The sequence below is a fragment of the Schistocerca nitens genome, chromosome 8, assembly GCF_023898315.1.
Source record: "Schistocerca nitens isolate TAMUIC-IGC-003100 chromosome 8, iqSchNite1.1, whole genome shotgun sequence".
Classification (NCBI taxonomy): Eukaryota; Metazoa; Arthropoda; class Insecta; order Orthoptera; family Acrididae; genus Schistocerca; species Schistocerca nitens.
This window is the reverse complement of record NC_064621.1, coordinates 299,781,892-299,797,782: the sequence shown is the minus strand read 5'-3', so window position 1 is coordinate 299,797,782 and position 15,891 is coordinate 299,781,892. Positions and strand designations below refer to the sequence as shown.

Sequence of the window (15,891 nt, the reverse complement as noted above, 5' to 3'; positions counted from 1 at the left end):
TAGATTGCTTATCAATAATTGACGCCTCCACATGAGCACGTAAAGTAAAAATATTTACCTATATGAAATTTTCTTGTTCTGAAAGACTTCATCTAATTACTTGCAAATATTAAACAATGGCTAATCCAGGATGGAATGTAACAATATTATGCGAAGGAAAGTTGCTACTCACCATACAGCAGAGATGCTGAGTCACAAATAGGCACAACAAAAAGCCTTTCGCTATTAAAGCTTTCGGTCATTGGCCTTCGTCGCAACAGATACATGTACGTGCACGCACGCGCGCGCGCGTACTGTTGCGACGAAGGCCAATGACCGAAAGCTTTAATAGCAAAAGACTTTTTGTTGTGCCTATTTGTGACTCGCGCGCACACACACACACACACACACACACACACACACACACACACACACACACGACTGCACTCTCAGGCAACTCAAACGACACTGTGCTGCTGCTCACAGTGTGGTTTCAGTTGCCTGAGACTGCAGTCGTGTGTGTGTGTGTGTGTGTGTGTGTTGCTGATAAAGGCCAATGGCAAAAGTTTTAACTGTGAAAGTCTTTTTGTAATACTTGCAAATACTCAAATACTCACTACTCATATACAATGCAAAATACAAAAATTTGAATTGTGCACTGTTTGGGAGTACGATAACGCTTCACTTTCAACTCCCTCAACTAAATTTGTTATCCGGAAAGGTGCAGAAAACCTTTTGCTTCTTGCATTTTATTCCTGGTAACTAAAGACTTTCGAAGAATGTATTCTAATCAAGATTATCCACAACTTAATCTTGATACGCAACAAATGGAAGTTTGCCGTTATTCAGTCAATCTTCCAGCACAAGTCTTATGGTAAGTAGAGCCTTGGTGTTCCTACATTTCTCCTGAACCCAAACTGATCTTCTGATGTCAGTTTCCACCAGTTTTTCCATTCATCTGTAAATAAATTGTGCCAATTTCTTCCAACCATGAACTACTGAACTGATGGTTAGGTTATATTCACACATGTTGACACCTGCCTTTCTTTGGAATTGGGTTTACTACCTTTTTCTTCAAGGCAATCTTATGGATTGTTCTTCCAAAGATCTTATTAATTCGGAGGGAATGCTGTTTACTCTAGGTGCCTTGTTTGGAATTAGATTCCTCAATGCTCTGTAAAATAATTATCACAGTATCCCATTTTATCTTAAGTTTGTACTCCCTTTCCATAATACTGTCTTCAAGTTTCTTCACTTCATGTGAACGATAAGTCCAATTATGATCATTACCCACTGAGAGATTGAGTGCCACCTGGTGGTGTTATGGGCATGTGATACTTTAAGGAAAGTACTTAAGTAGAGCAAAGACAAAATGGGCAATCATTCTAGTGAATGGGGAATCCACTAGCATAAGCAACTTTGATAAACAGAATCAGCAAAGCTCTGTATAGAAAGATAGGCAGCAGTTTGTGGCAGGTCTGAAGACCTGATACAATGCTCATGGAGAAGAGAGAAGCACCTGTACATTTTGGAGCAAACAATTCAGCACACACTACTGAACAAGGGTCACTGTAGGGGATGACCCCTAGGTGTTCCCATGTTTGGTTGGTTGGATTAAAAGAGGGGGGAAAGGGACCAAACTACAAGGTCATCAGTCCATTTTTCGAATAAAACAATGCCACAAGTGTGAGAATAAAACAAACGAGACTGACAACTCAAAACGGAATGAAAGGAAAAAATAACAAGAACAATGAAGGGTAACAAACATGTAAATGGACAAAAGGGGACAGGAAAATGACAAACACAAGAAATGGGATGAAGAGATTAAAACAACAAGGCAGATTACCATGGCTGGCTGACCATGAGAAAAAAGGAGACGCCAGCCAATCTGCAACACATTAAGCATCCCTAGAAGCACTAGGGTGGAGGACACAGAGGGACAAAGGACATGCACTAAAACTTAGATCAAATGACAAAACCCACCCTCACGAATAAAACATAAAACTAAATCAGCCGAAGGGGCGTTGTCAGATAAAATTAGTGGATACGAGTCCGGTAACCCAAGATTTCCAAGCTGGGCAGTCAAAGTGGGACAGTGCACCAGAATATGATCCACTGTCAACCGGGCACCGCACCGATACTTCACGGTGCAGGAGGCAACCGTGGGACGCCCAAGCATGTCCAATGCGTAGCCGGTAGAGGACAACTGACTCCCTGTGAGAGGACCACATGAAAGACTTCCACACATTCGTAGTCTCCTTAATGACACACAGTTTGTTGTGCGTACTGTTATGCCATTCCATCTCCCAAAGCCAAAAACCCTACAGCATACATCAGGACACAGGTCAGGTTCAGAGATGACCATCTCCAGAAGCAGTTTCTGCGTAGCCTGTTTGGCCAGCCTGTCGGCAAGTTCATTGCCTGAGATGCAACATGTCCTGGGATCCACACCACTGAACGACAGAACTGGTCCAGGGCATAGATGGACTCCTGGACGGATGTTACCAAAGGATGGAGAGGGTAGCACTGGCCAATAGCTTGTAAGCTGGTCAAGGAGTCAGTACACAGAAAAAATGATTCCCCAGGGCATGAACGGATATACTGAAGTGCACAAGAGGTGGCCACCAGCTCTGCAGTGAAAACACTGCAGCCATCGGGCAAGGAATGTTGTTCAAAATGGCCTCTCTGGATGTAGGCAAAGCCAACATGACCATCAGCCATCGAGCCATCGGTGTAAACCACTTCAGAGCCCTAGAACATGTCAAGAATCAAGAGGAAGTGACAGCAGAGAGCGGCAAGGTTAACTAAGTCCTTAGAGCCATGTGAAAGGTCCAGGTGAAGCCGTGGCCTAGGTGTACACCATGGAGGTGTTCATGAATGAACCTCAAGTATAGGTGGTAAAGGCAAGGACTCCAGTTCAGAGAGAAGGGACTACACACAAACTGCAATTGCAAGCCCTGACCTAGGCCACCGATGAGGGAGATGAACCGCTGTGGGAAAAGGAGATGGTAATTCGGATGCGCAGGAGAACTACAAATGTGTGCAACGTAACACGAGAGCAATTGCGCATGCCTAACTTGCAATGGAGGTGCTCTGGCCTCCACTAGCATGCTGGTCGCCTGACTCTTCCTAAAAGCTCCTATCACTAGGCGAATGCCACAGTGATGCACTGTGTAGAGTAAACGCAACGCTGAGGGTGTCACCGGTGCTGCCAAACCATAAACGAAACTGCCATAGTCAGGGCGGGATTGAAAAAGGGGTCTGTAGAGTTGCAGCAGCGTAGAGCAATCTGCACCTCAGTTGGTGCTGCTCAGGCAGTGGAGGGCATTGAGGTGCTGCCAGCACTTACGCTTAAGCTAACGAAGGTAAGGTAGCCAAGTCAATCAGGTGTCGAAAACCAGTCCTAAGAATCGATATTTCTCCACTATCAGTGAGTGTATCATCATGAAGGTAAAGTTCTGGTTCCGAATGAACGGTACGGCGCCGACAGAAGTGCGTGACACACGACTTTGCTGCCAAAAACTGGAAGCCGTGGGCAAGAGCACATGACTGCACCTTGTGGATGGCTCCCAGTAGGCACCGCTCAGCAACACCAGTGCTGGTGGAGCAGTATGAAATGCAGAAGTCATCTGCATACAGAGAGGGTAAGACGGACAGCCCTACAGCTGCTGCTAGACTGTTAATGGCCACTAAAATTAGTGAAACACTCAATATAGAGCCTTGCGGGACCCCATTCTCCTGGATATGGCGGGAAATATGGGAGGCACCAACTTGGTCATGGAAAGTATGGAGCGACAGGAAATTCTAGATAAAAATCTGGAGCGGGCCTCGGAGACCCCACCCATATAATGTGGCAAGGACATGATGTCGCCAGGTGGTGTCATACGCTTTGCACATATCAAAAATGATGGCAACAAGGTGTTGGCATTTGGAAAAAGCTTTTCAGATGGCAGACTTAAGGGACACAAAATTGTCAGTGGTAGAGTGGACCTGGCAGAAGCCGCCATGTGACTCCAGCCGCCATGACATGGAGCCAGTAGGCCACGTGACTCCAGGATCCAGCCCAACCGCCGACGCACCATATGTTACGTTCAAGCAGCTTACAAACAACGTTAGTGTGGCTGATGGGCCAGTAGCTACCCACATCAAGCGGGTTTTAGCCGTGTTTGAGCACCAAAACGATGGTGCTCTCCCGTCATTGCGACGGAAAGACGCCATCGCACCGGACCTGGTTGAAGATGACGAGATGTCGCTAGCAGTCAGACGAGAGATGTTTAATCATCTGACTGTGGATCCAATCCGGAGCTGTGTCGAGGAAATGTGGAAGTGCGCTGAGGAGCTCCCACTCCATAAAGGGGGCATTATAGGGTTCATTGTCCCGTGTAGTGAACGAGAGGACTTTCATTTCCATCCGCCGTTTGTGGGTGCTAAAGGCTGGGGGGGGGGGGGGGGGGGTGGTTCTCCGATGTAGAGGCTCAAGCATAGTGCTCAGTGCTCGGCAATCGTGTTTGCGTCAATACATAGCACGCCACTGACGGTAGCACCAAGGACACCTGTTGGGGTCGGGTACCCAAAAAGACCTCTGATCTTCGACCAGACTTAGGAAGGTGATGTACGGCACCCAATGGTCGACACTTACCTCTCCCAACACTCCTGTTTCCGTCGCTTTATAAGCTGGCGTACATGGGCACGGAGCCGCTTAAAGGCCATCAGAAGTTCTAGGGAAGGGTGTCGCTTATGTGACTGTAGAGCTCGCCAACGCTCTGTAATTGCCTCAGCAACTTCCGGCAACCACCAAGGGACTGTCTTTTGCCGGGGACACCCTAAAGAGCGAGGGATCATGTTTTCTGCTGCAGAAATGATTGTAGTAGTCATCTACTCAACCATCATATCGATGTTGCCATGTGGGGCAGAGTCAACGGTGACATGAGAGGTGAAAGTTTCCCAGTCCTTGTTTAAAGCTCATCTGGGCAGGCGTCCATGGGTCTGACGCTGGGGCAGTGACAGGAAGATGGGGAAGTGGTTACTACCACACAGGTCGTCACATGTGCTCTCCAGTGGATAGATGGGAGAAGTCCTAGGCTGCAAATTGATAAATCAATGGCCGAGTAACTACCTCAAGCCACAATGAATGTGTGGCGGCCCCAGTATTTAGAAGGCAGAGGTCGAACTGAGGCAGTAAAGTTTCGACATTTTTGCCTCGGCCAGTAAGCACAGTGTCACCCCATACGGGGTTATGGGCATTAAAAACTCCCAAAAGTAGGGAAGGTTTAGGGAGTTGATCAATTAGTGCAGCTAACACATTCAGGGCTACTGCACCATCTGGAGGAAGATATACATTGCAGACAGTTTTATTTCCTGTGTCGTCCATATTCTGATAGCCACAGCTTCAAGAGGGGTTTGAAGGGGCACAGGTTCACTACAGACTGAGTTTAGGACAAACGCAAACTCCACCTGACACTCGATTACAGTCACTACAGTTCCTGTAATGTCCCTTACAGCCGCAGACGGCAGGGGGTTCGCATTGCCGGGAACCAAGTTTCCTGGAAGGCAATGCAGAAAGCAGGTGTAAAGCTTAACAGTTGCCGTAGCTCAGCCAGATGGTGGAAAAAATGCTGCAATTCCACTGGAGGATGTCATCAGCATGAGACTGGGAAGGCATGGAACATTCAATGAGGCAGTTTACACCTCAGGGTCACCTGCTGCCACTGACTTTTTGCCTTAGCAGTCTATATCCATTGTATCTGAGGGTCCAGTGAGATCTAGGCCCTCAGCAGAGGCCAGAATCTGCAAGCAACGCCTATGACTGGGCAGTGAATGCTGCTTTTATCAAAACTGACCAAGAATGCATTTTGGACAAGCCCTCCACCTCCCCAAACTTGTCCTCCAAATGCTCCACAAAAAACTGAGGCTTCATGGACATGAAAGATTCCCCATCAACTCTCACACGTACGAGGTACCGGGGTGAATAAGCTTCACTGCCATCCTTAGCCCGGCATTCCTCCCATGGTGTGGTCAGGGACCTGGGGAACAACTTAGGGTCATATATTTTAGCATTAAAGTTAGACTTAGAGACTGCTGGTGGCAGACCGCCAGCACGAGATGACATATTACGCTTCGTGGCATGTCATCCACCCTGATTCCACCCACTCCAATCAGGGGCCCTCCCCACAGATGCCACCCAGCCGCAGCAAAGGCCACCTGGCAGGATGGCCATTGCCAGGAGACCCGATGCCACAGGAGGATGGGCATCTACTCCTTGGCACACGTGGGGAGTTAACGGTGCAGGCATCAGCAGAGCAATACCCGTGATGTCAGGGGGCTACAACCAATAGGGTACATGGTGGTCCCACAACAACGGACTGGTTACCATGTTGAATACGAGGTATAAAGAAGTGCATGGTCATTGTCGACACAGGAAGTGACACTGGATAGTGCATGGTGGAAAACGCACCCAGGAAAGTGCCCTCACCCAAGAGATGGAGAATGGGCGGGACTGCAATGCAACGATGAGAAAGTGGGCTAAAGATCTCAATGCATGATGGACACAATGCACCATATAAGGCGCCCTTCCCCAATTGGCTCACTCTTTGGGAAAATTTTGAAAAATGGAGGTCAAACCCTGCAGGGGACCATCACAAGGGCCGAAACGTGCGGGATTCCTTTCCATCGCCTCTTAAGACAGGCAGGAATACCATGGACCTATTCTTACCCCCAGACCCACAGGGGGGTTCCCATGTTTACAGATTGATTGAGGGGGTTTATGGGAAAAGAGAGGTTACACTAAAAGTGGACGGATCCAGTCAGAGGGGTCTAACTATAAAATGAGGACATTAAAACACACACAGCAGAAGGCATAAAAGGGTAGAGACCAAACCTAAAAACTGGAAAAACAGAGGGATAAAAGAGTGGTCTTTGCATAGGGGAGTGGTCATGGGTCACAAACCTAGAAAACATGAAGAGAGGCTCCAACCACAACCACCCTGCCCCTGCTTCAGGAGTAAGGCAAAACCTTATATCTGAAAACAAAAACCACTTTCACGAAGTAAACGAAGGACCAGTTCAAGCATCTGTGAATCGTCTGCTAATATGAAAGATATGGAATTTGGAAAGCTATAATTAGTACAAAGGGCCAAAAGAAGGGGACATTCCACCAATATATGGAATACCATCAGTCTGGCTCCACAGCCACATTGTGGGGGTGGCTCGTTACCAAGAACTGACTTAACAGCCCCCCCACATCCCCTCTATGGTATTCATAGAAGCCCCCGTCTCATAATTTTTGAACCCTGAACTATGGTTCACTACTAAATGATTGTACCCCCTCTCACACAACCCCCTATAAGAAGAAAAATCATCAGAAACTACAGTAGAAATCGGTTCTATAAACCCCTCAATTAACCCCACTAATTCCCTCTTAGTCCACCCCTCCACAAACCTAAAATCACATTTCAAACACCCACCCCCGATACAACAGCCCCCCCCCCCCACCCAGACACCAACCACAGACTTACCCCTCCCATACTTCCTTTTCCCAAACTGCAACTCGTCCACCTCCACCACAACCCCAGGCCCACCCAACTTACCCCTGTACTAAATATACTCCGAACACACTTCACGACAAAACGAAAACCAGTCAAGCACACTCCTCTCACTCACACCAGTCTCATGCGCATAAAAACTGTGAGAGGATTTATAACAAAAGTAGTACGTCAGCAACACAATCTCGCACATGCCCAACCTAAACTGGTTGAACCAAGAAATGTGACGTATGGAGCACTATAGGTTATACCTACGGCATCACCATATATAATCGTCCCTGGTCCGAGACGCCGGAACTTTTGCCAATTTCATGTTGTGACAACAAACAGTACACTTCACAACCTCCACCAACAAGTAAAACAGCTGCAGAAATACTCCATCGGACTTGCCCCCATCTCAGGATGCAAATGCACGCTGTTAATTTTATCAATCATATTCATACCTAACAAGAGCATCAAATTAATTTACTCAAATTAACATATGACCTACAGTGAACAGCACTACAATAACTTTCACACGACAAACACTAAATCATTAACTCACTGAAAACAATTCCTCTCCACACACAGCCAAAACCAGAACCACCCAGAACAAGCAGTAACACCAAACTGAACCAAATACACCATACATCACCAGAGGGCACCACGAACAGCAACACAACGACACCTACAAACACGCCACACTTGCAAACCAAACTTCATGCTGTCATGACGTCACACACCACAACAGCCTTACGTCACGGATCAAAGCCAACAGGTGGGATCGGACGCTTCAGTCGACCCCAATAAAGCAACAGAATACATGCAAGAACCAATGCAACACACACAGAGGCAAATCACTATTTCCCCATAATCTGTCAAAGAATTTAAGAATATAATTATCTCCCTCAAACTTAAAAATTTTCATGGCACTAATAATATCTCAAGTAAAATATTAAAGAATTGCTTTTCACATATAGGGCCTATTCAATGTAGTATTCAGACACCATAACACTATCAAAGGGAATATTACCAGACAAATTAAAAATGCTTCTGTCAGACACCTTTATAAGAAACGTAGTAAGACAGATAATCACCTTTCAAGGTTACTAACTCCTCAAAATTTCTGGAAACGATTACGTCTGCAAGAACCACAACAAATCTCTGTCAGAATAAGTTAGGCTCACTTAATGTCAATTTTTACCTCAAAACAGGCTCTACACAGATCAGATCATACACAGATCAGATCATAACATTTCTCAGTTCAAGAATCACATTATACAAAATTAAAGTGACAAAATATTGGCAACTGGTATTTAATAATGCAGTTTGGAGTGTTCTCCTAGGGAAGTAGAAAAGATTATAGTATCAGAGAACTTTCTGGCAGCTTGTTTTCATCTTATCTAAACACAAGGACGCAGCATTACATTAAGAAACTCGGGAAGTGTACACAATAAAACAGAATGGCCCCTACAGACATCCCACAGGGATCTATACTAGTTCTGCCCTTGTTGCCTGCAGATCATCTTTCCTCAAAGATCTATGAAGCAGGAATAGTTCTCCTTGCTGATCACCCAAGCATTACATGGTGGACAAAATTCAACCGGAAGAGAAAATTCATAAAATGAGACACATGTGGAACTGACCCCTGATAAGGAACATCAGAATAGAAAATGCTGGAACTAGCACCTTAGGTGTTGATGCAGGGCTGTGATCAATTTACCACACTGTGAGATTTGCTTTCCTGTTCTGTCTGAGAGACAATAGCGTTTCTCATGTTATGCTTTAGCTCTTCCACTGTGAGAGGAGTGTATGAACATACCCGGACCTTCAACTGGCCCCACAGGAAAAAAAAAATCACAGAGGGAGAGAGATCTGGTGATCGAGGCAGCCATAAGATTGTACTGCCTCTGCTCATTGTCTTCTCCTCACTGAAAACCTCATGTACTTCTGACAAGTTTGTCAAAATAGTGTGTGCTACTGCAGCTGCTTTGTCTTGCTGAAAATATCAATACATTCATTCATCTTCTGGGATTTGTTAAACAGTTTTGTGAAAGAATTGTGATATGATGTGGAGAGATATCAAACTATACAACAGCTCTTCGAAGTACTGATGGGAATTTTCTGATGCATAATGGTCAGTAAATATGTCTGCTCCTCTCGCTCACTCAAATTTAATGACACAGTGAAGTAGTACTACAGACAGAGTGTCTGCGCAGGCATGTAACAGCAATGGACTAGTGCATCAAAATCATTGTTTTCACAACTTTCTGTGCTATGCAGTTCTCCCGCTCATTTACAAGGGTCAGTTATGTTTCAGTTTTATTTTGTCCATTCAGTATAATCATGGTTAATGCAATAACTTGGACACTTGAAAATGTAACTAATGCCTTCTTGTTCAGAGACATTTTGGGCTTGCAGCTGGTTGTCATTAACTACAATCCACAATGTTTTGACCGACAGGTACTCAGTCAGAATATCGCTATATGTAATTAAGAGGTAACCAGCTGCAAGCCTGAAATGTCTTAGAACACTCAATTCGCCAGGAAAATATTAACATTTTCTCGACAATTAATAACTGGTTCTCTATAATTACAATTTGAAAAACAACATTCATACATTTATACAAGATTGAAAAATGATGTGTACTATCCATCACTTAGCCTCAGTGTGACCCAGAAAGGAGTGACATATTCAGTCACAAAAATCGCGCACACACCAGACTCAGGTTTTCCTGAAAAAGTGTACAACTGTAAAACTGATTTGTCTCAGATCATAACAAGAGGCCCCAGTTATGATCTACACAAAATGCAGATAGTGGTATCTAACCAACTGAAAACTGTACACAAAATAAGATCACAGAAAGAAAGGCAAAAAGAGGTGCATGTAATTTTACAACACTTTTAACTATTGAATTAAGTTAATGGGAAAGTGTTGGACTTTCAATAGGAAGTAATGAGTCACGTACAAAAACTTTAATGATACCTTCACATTTAAAATAGCCCTAAATTACCCAATTTCCTCCACAAGGCATTCCATAAAGGTTTCAACTGAAATACATCAGATTATGAAATATGAAGGCATTCACTGAGCGATGTTTCTTTATACAACACATGAATGAGAGAGGGTGGCCATATAATGCTATGTACAGTAACACCCACCACACATTCAACAAAGAATTTTTTACATCAATGAATATATCTGTTGTTTTAGAATCCATTTGGAGAAGGAGACAAATCATATACTTTATTTCAAAGCACTGGGAAACAATTTATTGGAATTAGGCCTATGGAGGAATAGATTCTGATACAGATTCTGTTCATAGCCCAAGGGCTCATTAACCTTTCTCATACGGGTAAACACTAAACTAAGTCCCCACATCTAAGAATGTTTCAGTAAGATAGTAATTACTTTAATAACTCCAATAAGAAAGACAGAATAGAAATATTGGTTTAGTGGAGATAAAAATGATGTTAAGCAATATTTAATATCATTAAAGAGGTAACAGATGCGTTTTCATTACAACACAACAGTGTGCACCTCGGCTATGTTCATATTCGGAATTCTTGGGGCGAAGACTGGCAATTACAATGATTTGTTTATGTCACGTTAACCACAAAAGTTGACAGCCGACAACGAATCCGAAGTACAACGAATGCTGTAAGCACTTAAGTAGCAGGCTACAAACTCCTCCCACTCAACACAAAGTCGGTTCTAGTAGCACCATATGAATGAAAACGTCCATTCTCCTCCAAAAAACCTTAGGTAACCTAATTTTCTCTTACTTGCGATAAAATACAATTAAAGATTGTAAAAAAAAAAATTGTGCTAGGGCGTTATGTCGCTACTGCTATATATCGCTTCTGCGAGATTTTCTGACAGTCCGTCGCTTATTGAGTTTCGTTACTGCACCAGAAGCATGACGGCTGTCACATATTAACCTCAATAATAAATTGCACAAGAGCCAGTGCTGGGCAGTATCAAGATAAAAATCTTTAGTAGCTTTTAATTACGGTCATCAACCTTAAAATAAGTCTGACAGCATCAGTTGTCAGTGACAGCTGTGGAAAAAATATATAAGAATGACAACTGGTACTTACTTTCTTTTTCGTGATCGTATCCAACTATTACGAAATAATCAGCCAGCCGGGACATCGCAAGAAACAATATCCGTAGTCCCGTCTCATCGACTCCACTTCATTTATACACATACGGCTGCCATTTTCCTAGCCAACCAAACAGGTAACCAATACCTCCGTCTAACAGCAAACACCACAGCATTCCTAATCAGAATCAGATTGATAGCGCAGGTTTAAAAGTCTGATCCAACGCTTGTATAACTACTTATTTACTTTAAATGTTGATACAACACTCTTGTTTCTTCTACTACTGACGGCACCATTCTACAGTCACAAAAAAAGCGAAACACATCGACGCATCGACTACTCGCAAGAAAGTAATCAACTTTCCTGAAGCCTACGCCCTCTCTGCATACATTTTTATACACATTATGCAAAATTTCTTTATGTAAATGCCTACAAGAATTCATTATACCTAAATACAATGTTGACATTCGATCTGTTTATATATCGATATACACCATTTTCAATCGATACAAGTCCTTGCATTCCACCACGATAGCCGTCACACTTAAAAATAAAAGTCTCGCTCATGTCGACGCAAACTGATGTTCATCGCTCTTTGGCATACATGCTTCTAGAATTCAGTTTGTAACGATAGTTTACAGATTTTCCAATATCAAACATGAGGTTGCATATGAAAGCCACACACCTGGTACAATTCTGTTTCCTACAAACCTCGGGACACAGAATTAACACCTCATTGGCCTTACGTCGTGAAAATTAGTTTCTAACATTCTTTCTGATGACTCTTTATTTGCTTCTGGTGTGTAGTTATAAACCACATCATTTCGGCCACGTTTTCCACCAAACTTAAACACTACACACTACACCGCAGTTATTTCTTCAGACCACATCTTATCCTCGTTTTACTTGGGTTTTAATTAGACGCACCATGCGTCAATTGATATAAAAGCTTTTTGGGTGCACAGCTACATCACATGGTAAAATAAAATAAATGCCACCGAATACTTAAAACCGAAGTCTCAGTCTTGATTTCAGCGTCTCAGTCTTGATTTCTTGTCCTACCAACAGATAATAATTTTATTTGCAAAGTGATGCAGCTGTACAGCCAGAAAGTTTTTCTGTCAACTGACTGCTCGTAGAAGCCAACATATCTAAAATTGTCCACCCCGTTTCTCTATACAGAGGGTCATATTCCATGATGTCATCACTCAGATCCCTAGCAGTGGGCTACAATTTTCTGTTTCTGTGGTCCATGTTCATCTGTTTTTTTATTCAAATTGTAGACAAAGATTCTATTGGGGAACCTTTCTGATCTAAATCTTGTAAGATGAACATATAAAGAGATCTACATCCATGCCCTTTAACCAGTTTGGGGGGGGGGGGGGTTCAGTACAAGTCTAGAATTGTCTGTTAACATGGTCTCTTGAAACTCTGTAAGTAGGTATAAAATTAAAATAAAATCCACTTACTGCAATTTAGATCTTAGTTTTGCGAAGTCAACTATAGAAATAAAAGTCTGACATTTAAATGTAGTCAGTGGATTTTATTTTTATTTTATAAGACATATGACTGTATGTCTGCTAATAAGGACACAAACGTTCGTAAGATATTTGTAAGTACTCTTATGCAGCACAGTTGACATCCATCTTCAAGCACATTCATGTTGCCCTCCTTTGCATACATGCATTGTCAGCCATTAGTCCTATTGGTACCGACCTCACAGACTAAAGTAAGGTTCTAGGATAGGTTGCGAGTTTTGTAAGCAATCTGTTTCGTAGTTTAACTGTTTTTTCGCTATATTCTCACCGATGAATCAACGTTTATCACATGCTTTACCTTCTGTTAAGAAATGTGATCATATCATTTCATAGTCCTACAAATTGTTATATGCAGGTTTTTGTATCAGTTGACTGATTCCATCAGTGGCTAACTGACATTCTAATCAAAGAATACTATAGATTTTTCTGTCTTTTTGTGAACTGCTCAAGTTTATACTTTTGAATATTTAAACCAAGTTGACCATTACTTTACCACTTTGAAATCAAGATCTGACAAGATATTTGTGCATCTCTTTTCAGATTGTACATAATTACATCAACAAAAGCGAAGACAAGTGGGAAACGGTAGCAAGGGGTAAAAGGAGAATAGTATATGATTGTTTCATCATTGATGTATAAAACAGTTGAGTAAAGAAGAGGCTCAAGTAGATGTAACTGTAGTTAACACCTGACAGACTTCCATTAGGGAACCAACTGATTCAGAAAAAGTAGAATATATGAGGTAATTTCTGCTGTTAGGAAGTAGCCGTGGAAGAGGTGTGCCCCAGATTTTGCAAGAAAAATCAAGTGTCAGATACCAGGTCAAAAAGTTTTTCAAGGCCAGTGCATGTCTTAGCCAAGTGGCGGAGGATATAGGATCCTTGTGCAAGGACTTTAGAAAGAAATATCATGTTGTGATACTCGATGGAGCAGGGAACAGTGTTAATAAGGATCAGTGCTACAATATTGAAAGTGACCTGGTAAAAATAGACTATGCAACGACCCATACACATTTTGGGTTGTATCTTGCTTTCGGCCCAAGGTTAATTGGTCTGTAAGAAGGATCCATATGGTGTTAGATCACCTGCTTTGGGCAGCTACTTGGTCTGACATGGGTTTGGTTTCTGTAATGCTATTGGTAGGTGCGATATCGCTAGGAAACGATTGCATCTCAATAGGAAATGGAAAAGTAAATTGGGTAGGGTAGTAACAAATTCCTTAAGGGAGGGGAGCACTTCAATTCATAGGAGTACCTCTCTTTTGCACTAGGATAAATGTACCGTGTTTCAACACTGAAATGCTATTGGTAGGTGCGATATCACTAGGAAACGATTGCATCTCAATAGGAAATGGAAAAGTAAATTGGGTAGGGTAGTAACAAATTCCTTAAGGGAGGGGAGCACTTCAATTCATAGGAGTACCTCTCTTTTGCACTAGGATAAATGTACCGTGTTTCAACACTGAAATGAATTAAGCTTACTGAAAAGCTCAAACAGGTAGCTACTAAAAGCATTAAAATATCACAATATTCTCATAAAACTACAGTGAAAAATAATGTTAGTATATTGCATTTTTTCTGAATATTTAGAAACTGTGGATATAACAGATATACTATGCCAGTCTGAAAATCATATAGTGGTATGAAAAATATAAATGTAAGTGGGTATACACTTTCAGCACATTTTGTGGAGAGCAACATATAGATGCATGTGCCTCTGAGCTTAAACTAAATAATGGTTCTTTTATAAATGTAACTGTGTATATGTCATGAAAATTGTGGATTGTTTGTTGTACTGTCTGCCAGACACAAGGAAGCAAACTATTATTTGTGGAGATTACAATGCAGATTTTCTGAAACAGTCTAATAGGAAGAATGACCTTCAAGAATTACTTAGTTCCTTCAATTTAACACCAGTTATTAGTTTTCCTACTCAGGTGGTACAAGAAAGCAGCACCTTAATAGGTAATATTTTCATAGACTAAGATAAATTTGATCAAATAAACATTTATCCTCTTAAGAATGGTCTTTCTGACTGTGTTGTCCACCTAATTACAATATATGATATATCTCCAAACAGTAATGTGAAAAAATCCTCCAAAATGATGCATTCAATTAATGATTTAATGACTGCAAATTTTAGGGATAGCTTGCAGTAGTTAGACTGGGATGTGTTGAACCAGGAATATGCAGCTGATTTAAAATATAACTTATTTCTAGATACAATCGTGAGTGTATTTGAAATCAGTTACGCTAAGGAAATGGGGAAATATAACTGTAAGAAAACATGTAAATATCATAGCCTACAAAAGCCATTCTTTATAGGGGTAAAGTATCTTGTAGCTGGAAAAGGGAAATGTATGTAATAGCAAGGACTAGAAATGACCCAGAAGCAGTCAATTATTACAAAAACTACTGTACATATTAAGGAAAATTAATAAAAAGTCAAGAGGTATGTGTATCATGTCTGAGATTAGCATCTCTGATAGCAAAATTAAAACAATCTGAAATATTTTTGAAAGGGAAACAGCCCAACCAAGAGCTCAGGAAGACTGCATTACCATCTAATTGAATGAAAAGTTTATTGACAGAAGGTTAGAAATTGAATCATTTTTAAGTATCATATCTTAAATGTGGACAAATTAGGTCCAGATGTTCATTAGAAAAGCCAAATCTACACTCCTGGAAATGGAAAAAAGAACACATTGACACCGGTGTGTCAGACCCACCATACTTGCTCCGGACACTGC

General features: G+C 42.2%; 1 protein-coding gene across 1 annotated transcript in view; it reads right to left on the bottom strand.

Moving 5' to 3' along the window:
- Positions 1-12,053, bottom strand: part of LOC126198531 (myotubularin-related protein 13) — a 219,927-nt gene extending 207,874 nt beyond the window's left edge. The window contains exon 1 of the mRNA XM_049934926.1: positions 11,600-12,053. Coding sequence (XP_049790883.1) covers positions 11,600-11,654 — 55 coding nt within the window. The 5' untranslated portion in view covers positions 11,655-12,053. The remainder of the gene's footprint in view (positions 1-11,599) is intronic.
- Positions 12,054-15,891: the final 3,838 nt, after the last annotated feature.